This window comes from Photinus pyralis, unplaced genomic scaffold, assembly GCF_008802855.1.
Source record: "Photinus pyralis isolate 1611_PpyrPB1 unplaced genomic scaffold, Ppyr1.3 Ppyr1.4_LG4, whole genome shotgun sequence".
NCBI lineage: Eukaryota > Metazoa > Arthropoda > Insecta > Coleoptera > Lampyridae > Photinus > Photinus pyralis.
Genome location: NW_022170511.1, coordinates 34,732,056 through 34,743,816, shown reverse-complemented (window position 1 = coordinate 34,743,816; position 11,761 = coordinate 34,732,056). Strand labels below are relative to the sequence as shown.

The 11,761-nt window shown below is 35.7% G+C and overlaps 1 protein-coding gene across 1 annotated transcript in view; it reads right to left on the bottom strand.

The window, feature by feature from the left end:
- Positions 1-11,310: 11,310 nt before the first annotated feature.
- The window catches only part of LOC116169102, a 14,135-nt gene continuing 13,684 nt past the window's right edge, over positions 11,311-11,761 (bottom strand). The window contains exon 5 of the mRNA XM_031485130.1: positions 11,311-11,711. Coding sequence (XP_031340990.1) covers positions 11,311-11,711 — 401 coding nt within the window. The remainder of the gene's footprint in view (positions 11,712-11,761) is intronic.

The following is an 11,761-nucleotide window of genomic DNA, read 5'->3' as shown; positions in this document are numbered from 1 at the left end:
CAATTTAATTGAGCATACATATCTATATATTGTCTCTACGTTAAGGCCCACACCATCTCGTAAGTAGCCTTTTTATGATAGTTGTAGCTCGTAATGTTAGGTTTTTGTTCTAGGGCTTTGTAGTTTTAGTTATTTCTTGTCTATACTTGTTATACGTACCTATCTTCTACTAAGAAATCTTCGTCGTCGTCCGTCTTCAGTCTTCAGTCGTCCGTCTTCAATCTTCAGTCGTCCGTCTTCTATCTACAGTCGTCGTCTTCAGTTTTCAATCTTCTTTCGATACCCTAAAATTTATTTTTCCTTGTTCCCTTCTACCCGCATCCCTATCCTTAATCTACCCCGTATTTAGCCACTGGTCTACCACCGCCAAGTCCGCCGAACAACTGCTGGACAACTTCAGGAGCCAGAACAGCTAAGTTCAAGTTATCTATTTACCTTAAAAAAAAACCGTTAAGTTTATTTAAAAAAAACCCATCACATTAATTCAGCCACCCTACATCTTAATAAGTAATTTAGTCAAATTTTATTGTTTTACTGTGAGACGAGATCTCGTACCGTTTTCTTTTTTTGCCGTTATTTCCCTGTTATCATTCCGTGCCATTATCAATCATCATCATTGGCCCTACAATATCTGTGTTAAATTCTTGTTTTCCTTGAAGAATAAATACCTTTTCTTTCCCGCTATCTTTCTCTATTTCTTTTTTTATAGTTTTACCCCTGCATTTCCAGACCAACAGGAGCAGGTTTCTAATTTTTTTCCTGTACGGCTTGGAACTATCGAAAAATTAGTGGCGCCTAAATTTTCGGAGCATTTATAGGTATTTCTTTCAGGATCGTCGAACCACCCCTACCACCGAGAGCAGCTGGAGCCGTAGTGCTGGGTTTCTTATTTCCTTCTAGTTTTCTTCGTCACAAAGCATACATCAACTACTAAACGAATATGTTCATTAGTTTCTCATCTCGTTCCTGTTTCTACTATTGACGTCAATGAAAGCTTTTTGAACTTAAATAAAGTTAATGAAGATGACGCAGGAAGTGGTTTATTGGAAGGAATACTACAAGCTAAAAGTGCAAGGGCTTTGGTCTGTGAGGAGCTGTCAAACCCGTTAAAAAATCTCAAATCAAGAAACGATTTTGCTTCTTGGTCGACACTTTTCCCTTTTCCTATGTATGAACTTAGTCCCTCAACCCTCAATAAATCTAGGCATTCCAACAAAACGCGTCTTTGATGGCCGTCCTCCAATCTCACTGCCACTTAAATAAAAGAAGGTGTCCTTCATGGAATTTGTCTGATCAGAGCGTTTATGTCTATTTTTATGGAGCTTATAGATATTCTTCTGAGTTGGTACATGGTGAGAAGATATTGGAGTGTCAATGTGGGGGAGATCCTTTGGGCCCATTGCTATTCAGTTTGTCTATCATTGATTTAACACATTCTCCAAACTCAGACATTAATGTTTGGTATATTGATGACAGCACGATCGGTGGCAAGTTGAGCTGATGCTCTCAATGATTTTAAAAAGTCATAACATTTTCGAGAATTAGCGGATTGAAGCTAAAAATGAATAAATGTAAAATGTACATAAAAACAGGGAGCCTAAGGGACGCTGCAATTCCTTTACTCCAACATTTAGGTACCCATTTAACGCATTTTTTTGTTCAAGACTTGTTTTAGTGTGGTCCTTAAACTAACGAAAGTCGTGAACACGCGACATTTACACCGAAAATGGTCTAAATTTTGTAATTATGTTAGGGGTTTGCTCCTTTTTAAACTAATTAGGTAGTAATTTAAAAAAGTCGATACAATTTGGAAGTGCTCACGAAAAAATGAGAGGCAGCGGTATATTAATGAGAGTTTGAATGCAACTCTTATATTGGAATTAGGGGCCAATTATTACATGGTATACGATGCATCGTCGACAACTTTGCTATAACTTCTAGCGATAATGGAAAATCAACTCCAACCAACCACTTGAATTAATGTATTGATATGTATCTCCGCCGACCAAATCAACAAAAGCCTAATGGGTAAAGCGCATTTATAAAAAGGAGACCCTCGGGCATTCAACATTTAATTATACACTACTAGGTATATGAATATTCCAACAAAGTCAATGTTAAATCGTACATAAAAAGCTCTTAGCTTTACAGTCTGAAACTCATACTCTCATTCTGGACAAACAACAAACTAAACCCAATTTAATTATTCTCTTTCTAGCGGAAACTAATGTCTGCATTTTGTCTCCATGAATCCAGTATTGTAAATATACCTTGATTGTAATTATGGACGCTCCATCACACCTTAATTGAACTGTGTAACATCCGTAATTATTTTTTAATTTTAAACACTTATACAACTAACTAATTGCTTGGTCAAATGTTCCTTATTTCTACTATTATCACTTTACAATACTTTGTAACCTTCTCCATATCTTACTGTGGAATCTAAATCAGGTGGAATGGGTGAAACGGAGGTAAGTGGTTATCATGCGCTTAAATTGTCTTAAAAAATTCCGTTGCACCCCTAATCTGTCTTCAATTTGATAACTATATATTAGGCATCTCTCCTATCACATTCACCCTCCTATTACCTCATTCCAGATTGCGAGTGCGACTTCTGCAGCTGCTGTTTATTACCAGTAAGTACATCAGGTGTTCCATGTGCACATCTCGCATCTTTACACAATTATAATCAAAGTGTAAATAACAAGTGCGCTACAGTCTCCTCTTTGTTTGCACGAGTAGTAAGAATGTTTCAGGAAACATCTGTCGAACAAAGTTTATGTCAGTTAAAAGACACCAGGCACCGTACCTCTCCCGCTGCTGAAAATAGGTCGGAAATATTTACTTAAAATTTAAACTTGAGACTAATCTCTGCTATGAAGCTTCAGATGTAATCATCATTTACACGTACTTGACGGTGTAGATACGTCGAGATGCCTCCTTAATGCTATAACTATAATGGAATTAAAAATTATATTCTCTACAAACTTCCCGAGGTGTTTAGCTTTAAAGGATTTTCTGTGAACGCGAGAATATGTTTAAATGGAATTTAGTTATCCACTTATTTCTCTTTATTTTACTTCATCCCCATATTATAATTTCACCAGGAAAAAAATCTAAATTTAAGTGTATCACAAAGTAATCTACGCGTTTGGGGCGTATTGTACCAAAAGCACTGTAAAGATGTTTTTCAGCAGTTCTAGTGATTATGTGACATTTGAAAATTAAATGAAATAAGTAAAAGCATATTTAGGTTATTCAGAGATTCTTTGCAAATCTATACACATTTTTTGCGGGTATCCTTATTTAGATATCTCTCAATGAATCATTAATTATTCTCAAAACTTATACACACAAAGATATTTGTTTCTACATTTTTCACGTATTCATAGGAAAATTTCTAGATAATTCCTGATGGAAAATTGTACCAGAATTTGTAAAAATCTTTCAGAAATAATCACACGAAGACTAAACGTAGTTTCATTTTTTTACATCGCTCCAGAGTAATTGTAATGCGGTAGATCGACCGGATCAGGTTGGCTATCTATACGGGTGCGGCGTAGAAACTTCCTTTTTAGAGTAGGTAGTGGGGTGACGAATCAATCTTATTAAGTTGTAGGTCCGATCGATTTTAGTTTTCTAATGGTATACGAAATCCAGCATTAAAACCGGCATGGTCGTGGAGGTTACGGAAATATCAACGTTATAACAGAGTGAGCCGTTTGACCTCACATTCCAAGGAAGAACAGGAAAATACTGGACTGTCCAATTTGAAGATTTCATTCCTACTATTTGGATAAGTATAATTAGCCCATAATTAGTTGAATGGGTTGCAGTAACAGCCTCCGATTAAGTCGAGGGTACATCCGTTAGGTGCGCTCTTAAAAAACTTGAATTTTGACACCAGTTCCCTACTTTTTAGACGTTTGGGAAGGATGTAATTAATTAAAACAGTTTTAATTTTCAAGCTATTTGGCTCAAACTTGGCGTGTTCAATGGAAAGTCCGATAAGTAATTTGGAATGACCCACAGTGAAGTCTTACCTTCAAACGGCTAATGGGAGATGCTGAGTCGATATAACCACCAATATAGACGTATCAGGAGCAAAGGAATGGCGTATCCTGGAAGAGGAGTCGCTAGTTGACCATCATAAGTGCGCATAAAATTACATCGGTCTTCAAAAAACCAACAGCCCTAAATTCTCAAGACCCACTGGACAAAATTCCCATTACTACAAACCGTTTAATATGATTGAAGTTTTGAATGAATGCACTAAAGCATAGAAGATTTAAAATACTATTAAAGTACGCGTTCTGACGTGTTAACAGGCGTGTTAATCATGCGAACTGTATTCCTATGGATATTACGAAATCTTTAGACATCCAGAGGTATCCCAGCCTTATTAAGATAATTACACATGTACTAAAAAAAGAATATCAATGCAAGGCAAGCCTTCCAATTAGATCCTCCCGCTAATTAAGATCGGCGGATGGATAGTAAATGGGTTCCTTTGACTGAGGTTTCGTTTGATATGAGAGGCTAGGTAAGGCCAAAAACCTTAAAGGGTAGGTGGCATGGAGTTCCTCCCCCCAACTAGTTAACTGTCGAGCAAACAGGAATGGTCCAGATGTGATTGGAATAGTATATTATATACCGCGGGACTGAAGTAGTACTTTTAATCCCGAAGGTAAAGTTTATGGCCCGACCGAAGGGAGGGCCATAATTTACCTGAGGGATTAAGAACACTACTTCAGTCGCAAGGTATATACGATATTTTTCGTACTTCCGAAACTGAAACACTTAATATGTATGGAGTTAGAGAACGCGTTCTTTCAAAAAATCGCTGCTCAACAAGTTACCATAGGAACTGTCAAAGCTAGTGTCATAATTTTGGTGGTTGGTGACAAAGGTGTATTTGATATTGATAAAAAGCAGCCAAAGTAGGTAAAGAATTGATACCGCCGAAATCCAAAAAACTATATGAACAGCAGTACGATGCGTTTAAGAAATAGTGCCGCATACAAAATGTGGAACAACCTACTGAAATTGCTTTGTTAGTAATTTCATCCTTCCGGGATTTTCGTAAAATTTAATCCCGGCGGGACAAAAAGTGACACTTCAGTACTTGTCATAATGGAGTGAAGTTGTCACTTTAGTCTCGGAAGTACGAAAAAGTAATTATTTGTAAAAATTTTACATGTTCACCATAAGGCTATAACGGGTACAAAAGCTGCTCCTAATCTGACTTAGGTACACGGAGAGAGAATCTTTACAGGTGAGTTTGTAAACGCCTGAATGCGTGAAAGGGTCAACAGATGTGGACGAAGGTCGAATTGAACTTGTGGTGGGAAGGAAAAGGGAATTAGAAACGGAGTATGAGTTATAGGATAAGGAGACGTATTTGTTTCCTAGGATTGAAGACTTAAGAAGATTTTTTTAGTAAAGGTTTGTTAATAGGTTTATCGGGCATTTATTGCCTCTGGCAGTTTTAGAATAGCTTAATTGGTCGGATTGAGGTGGATGTTTACCAGTTTGTGGATGAAGTATCTGATGGAAGACAGCTTGTGTGTTAGGGGGTGGAAAAAAATTGAAGGGAGTAGCATGATCAGCAGTGATTTCAAAGGGTGAGTTGGATCCACTGACTGTTAAGTTTGGGAAATTGAAGGATTCATTAAAATAAAATGGAAGAGACCTGACCTGAAGAATTTGAATTTGTGGAGAACTTTTAGAGAACGTATAGAAACCTATCAAGCAGTTCTCTACAGCTTCTTGAAAATATCTGAAAAATATTCCGTTTAGAAACGTTTCCGCAGAATTTTTGAACAATCCCCGAAGAATTTCTGCAAATCTTCCCAAGACAGCTTGTGTGTTAAGGGGTTGAAATGCGTCAAAAGGTTCTTAGTTTCATTGCAAGATCTATATAACCTCCAAATTTCTTTAGCTTAGAACCTCTGAAAAAGCTCCAGGGAATCATTGCCAAGAATTTTTAAAGATGCTTTAAAATGTAATGCATGAGTTTCCCGAAAAAAACCCAAAGTTTGTGTCCCATTCTGGGAATGTTTGTAACTCGCAACCAATAAGAGCATTCGATTAGAACGGTACAGCAAAATATCACTGAGCATAAGTTCGATTTCGTTCCACCAACTCTACGAATCTAGTTTTGTAAGCGTATTACGGCCTTGGCTGCAACCCTGCCTATTTGAAAATAGAGGCAAATAAATTAAAAATGTTTTTGATTGAGTTTCCAGATTCCTTTGCCGACTGAAAAAAGGATTTTATGAATAAACTCGATCTAGCTTCCATTGTACATTTGGCCGTTAATAAAATCTGGCTCAAATTTACTTGAATGTGTTTCAGTTTAATGTAAACATTCATGTGCCCCTAGGAATCATGCTGCTTGTGTATACTGAGAGCATCTTTGCTTTCTGTTAGCTGTATTCATAAATGCTTGGGATCTTGTATTCGTCGCCGCATTTATGCAGTATGAACGTGGCAAGCACGTACCCTAAAAGCAAGACAAATAATTAAAGTGTATCTTGTAAATATAATGATATTTATGACGACAGTATATGTGCTATTCTCGAACAGCAAAAAAACTTGAGCTTGCAGGTATAAATCAAGCCAAATCATGCTAATGCTGTCAACATATTTGCAGTGTAGGGGTAATATTTTAAGAAATTCAAATTTGTATCTACGCTTTCAAGTTTCTCTTTGAATTTTGTATGTAAAACTGGGAATTGAAAGAGATCCATAATGAAATAAACCATCCTACAGTTGATTAACCAGATCATTATTCATATTAGAAAAAAACGAGCGTCAAGCAATTTCCTTTTATAATCCAAAAACCAAATTGCCTTGCAAGCGTTTCTAGGATGACACCTTATTATCATTATGAGGAATTGCTTGGGAGAACATTTTCATTTGCTACGAAAGAGGAAATTGTATTTAACGCTTCACTTAGCGTAATTATATAATTCATTGTCAGGGTTATAGGTAACCCTATACTGTCGAAACTTATTCCACGCACTGGGAAAAAATTTAAATTTGAATTTAAAATAATATACTGAGAACGTGAACGTAAATTGACTATTTATAATATTTTATCTCGTACGCAACATATTTTCAATTTCGGTGTGTTGATAGGATACGGGGGTTGGTAGAGCACATGGAAAAGGAGATGAGTATATACTTCCGTCACATGTAGGACACGTCGATGCTGGGAAAAGGAAGCGAAGCACATCAGGAAATGTATTTCACGCAGTTCAGTAACGGCCAGATTAGGTTTTGAAACTCTTTAAGCCGAAAATTGGTTCAATTTGAAATCGGCATCTGCAATTCAATTTGCGCTATGTTTAGAGAACGTTCATAATTATTTTCTTTTGGTTGAAGATTTTCGGTGAAATTATAACCGCGTTGACTAGTTAAGTACTTGTTAAGTCTTCGCGGGGTGTTACAGTTAAGCACCCATCAAGCTTTCACGAACGCTAACATCCCAAAGCCTCCTAGTTATTCTTTAAATTTGGAATATAAATTGTTTGCTTCATAAAATTCAGATTGTCTACATTAAATAATTTGTTTAATTAATTTCATCGCTCATTCTTACGATTACTTAAGGGCGCCTGTAAAATAATTTACAGAGCATCCTAACATAATCAAGATTCATTTCTTTGTTCCCTGGTCGTGTTAATCCAAACGTTTCTAAATCCCTCGCAAATTATAATTTTACCTGTTATCCGTCAAAATTAAAATACAAGCTAAGCTACCCTAAGCAAGAAAAATAATTGCGCATTTTAATTCGTTCTCGACAATGAAAGTTCGACTTTGTCGCAAGCTGGAAACACATATGGCAGTGATTGATTCTGTCGACGAAGAAAAAAAGAAATTGCACTGCAATCAATCATAACGAAAGTTACACAAAGTGCTTTTTAATTGCTTCAAAGGTAACCCAGATTACTGATGAGCTTTTCTTTCCGCAGACATCAGTCCCTCATATGATAACCGAGATTGCTACGGCGACTACTACTTACAGAAATAATAAATTCATTATAAAGCATTTATCAAAGCACCTCCTCGCAAGAAAAGTTCACGTTATAGAAAACTAGACCTCAAAGACTGTGCTTTTCCTTGCAATCTCACTTCTAAGGTGCCTTTCTATTTCTGTGATAAAATTCATTTCGATGAATTCACCTTCTCAGGAATACTCGCCCTCAAAGTATTTGCCTTCGGAAGTTTCATTTATCTTAAGCTTCAAGTAATAATAATAATTTTTATTTCATTAGGTTTTCCAATAATTTACAAAAAAGATAAGAAAACAAAACATTTGTATTGTACACTTAATGAAATAAGGATTCAAGCTCAGACAACTGACTCAAAGCCAGAATACTGTTCTTCCGCATGAACCTGATTGTAAAATGTTGCAGTAGAGTTGTGATTTTAAAATAGAGAGATTTTCTTATTATTTACCAAGCAAAATAGGGCGTTTACAAAAGTACAGATACTATGTATGTATCACGGAAGCGTTAGAAATACTTTGGGTTTGATATGTTATATGCTGACTGTCAATTGTTACACATACTAATCGTCGATCAATAGCCGTTCTCTAATTTTTGATTTTAACGTATGACATGACATAGTGAGATCATTGATATGAAAATGATTTACCCATTTCGCAATGTTGTAGGAGAACGATCGTTTGAAAATTGACTTGTAGTGGCGGGGAATTGTAATAAGATCTTTCCTTCGAATATTTATATTATGGATATCGGTTCTAAATGTTACTTTGTTGGCAAGGTAAGGAGGAGTTTTATACTTTAAGATTTTATAATAAAAGCATGTCATATGTAGAACTCTTCTGTCAAACATTGTCAACCATTGAACTATTATTCGTTTATGGGATATATGCCTTCCTCGTCGCACACCAAACATCAAACGTAAGCAGGAGTTTTGAACCTTCTGCAGTCTTTTAATGTCAAACACGGTTAAGCAAGGAGCATATAATACATCACCGTAATTAAGATGCGATAGTACTAGTGACTCACATAAAATTTTCTTGAGGTTTTGTCCAAGAATGTGACGATGTCAGTAAATTAGCTTGAGAGCACTGTAACTCTTTTGCAGCATATGGGTTACGTAACTCGTGAATCTAAGTTTGTGATCTATAATGATACCCAAACTGTTTACTTTATCGGTAAAAGTTAACCTAGCACCACCCAATATTAACTGCAAATTATTCATAGCGTTAGTCCTATTGCGCTCGGAACCAAATACTATGGCCATTGATTTTTTAGGGTTTATTTGAAGGCCGTGATCATTTGATATTGAAAGCAAACTTTCCAGATCTTCATTAATAAATGTGTTTACATCTGCCATTTGATTAGGAGAAAAAGAAGTCAGTAGTTGCGTGTCGTCAGCAAAAAAGTGACTTTTGCAAAAACGAATTACCTTATGAAACTGGGAGGTATAAACTGTGTAAAGCAGCGGCCCTAATATAGATCCTTGTGGAACTCCTCTAGTAAGTGCCAGGGATTGTGATGTTTTTCCGTCTATAAATACCCTTTGACTTCTATCTGATGTAAATGATTCTAGAAGCAGCCGATCTAAACCCGTCTACAGCAGCCATAATGTCATCAGTAATATCAGCTAGGGTTGTAATACAGCTGTATCCTTTTCTAAACCCCGATTGAGTTGGGAGTATAATCTCCTGCTTATCAAGATATGCTCTTATTTGCAATTCCATTATCTTTTCCAAAACTTTCGACATGACCGGCAAGATACTAATACACCGTAGATGGCTATATTCTGTCGGCGAATTGATTTTTGGCAAGGGAATAACTTTTGCTTGTTTCCATTCACGAGGAAAGTATGAATTTTGCAAACATTCATTAACTATATGTGTTATATATTTGATAATATAAGGACAGCAATATAAAAGCCCACTTCTCCTTAACTGTACTATTCTCTAACTTATGTTTAAGGTAGGCTCTCCTTTCATTTCTGATGGCATTTGTAGTGAAATTTCTTAATTGCTTATAGTACTCCCATTTCCCCGATGTTTTACATTTTTTGTAACTATTAAACGCTTTATCCCTTAGTTTCTGCATCAATTTAATATTTGGTGTGATCCAGGGTGAAATTTTGGTACAACCCTGCCGTCTTTTTAAAGGTGCATGATAATTAAACCAGGAGAGAATTTGTTGATTTAAAAGTGAAACTTTATCGTCAATATTTTGAATCACAAAAATTGAATCTAATTGTAATTTAGCGTCCTCCATATGTTTTTGAAATTGTTGTTTGTCAATATTGTGAAGCTGACGAAATGAAACAATATTGGGGGTTTCTGCTACAGGCTGGTCTACCTGTAATTCACAGAAGATTAAAAAATGGTCTGATATGTCGATATCAACAGTTCCAGAATTAACTACAGGATTGTCTAGGTTCAGGAATAACAAATCTATTAAGGTCGCCGAATCGCTAGTAACCCGCGTTGGTACGTTAATAATCTGTTTTAAATTAAAAATTTCATGTATTGCAATTAAATTATCTGCATTTGTATTGAATTTAAATAAGTCAATATTATAATCACCTACACATATAACATTACCTTCTTGTGGATATATATCCGCTAAAGTATCCTCTATGGTTGATAGGAACGATTGCATCTCAGAGTTAGGGGGTCTGTAAATGTATGTAAAAAATGTTATAGCGTCAGTATGAACGTTACCATTTAGCCATGTTTCTGTGACGCCTATTACGTCATACGAAAATGGTAAAATCCTTTCCGAAAAAGTCTGAAAATTATTAAGGAGCGATCTGACATTAATATGCGCAACACTAAATGTCATTATAACAATTTGCGTTGCTCAGAAAAAAAATTGAAAGTTAATTAATAATGCTTTATATTTCAAAGTTTCCATGATATGTGAATCTGTAGTATTGCCTATATTCTCATATTAACAAAAATATCAAACCGATGGGTAACAAATAGAAATTCTCTCTTGATAAGATTATACTTAGGTAGGTATGTATAATAAAATTACAAAAAAGAAAAATACGGAAATTCCAAAAAAAAATTATCTAACAGAATGTGTACAAACAAATATAGTAATTCAAGTGGTTTTAATAATTGAAATGTAGAAACCCCTGCTGCTTGCGTATTTATCAGTACGCGCTTCGACATCAATAACTATAACTAAAACGTAATAAATAAACTGTGTTCATTCTTAAATAAAAACAAAAAAATCATTGTAATGCTATCACCTATTAATAATTAAGAACTGGGAACGAATCCTCACTACTAGAAAAGCACGTTCAATCCAGACCGATATCATTTAAGTACAGTAGCGCCTTAGTTTTATAACTCATGAATTTGATGATGACGGGACGTGGTTTATTGTTAATTTTCTTGCCAATGCGGTGACAGCGCTCAATTTCGTTCGGCATAAGGACAATGGACATTCTATCTTTTGTAACAGATAGAAACTTATCTTCAACATTCTCACCTGAAGTTTCGGGAATACCAAAAACGCGGATATTATTCCTTCTCGAATACTGCTTTAATTCGTCCAATTCAGTAGCTAGCTTTACATTTTCTTTCTTCAGATTATTCAACCGGCCCTCCGTTTGTATTTTGAAATCCTCCAACTTTTTCTCAATGGACATTGCAACTTTAGCGGCCAATTTGTCCATAAAATCCCGGTCTTCTAGCAACGCTGTAATCGATTCTTTTATAATTGTGCTGATCTCCATTTTTTGTTCCCTA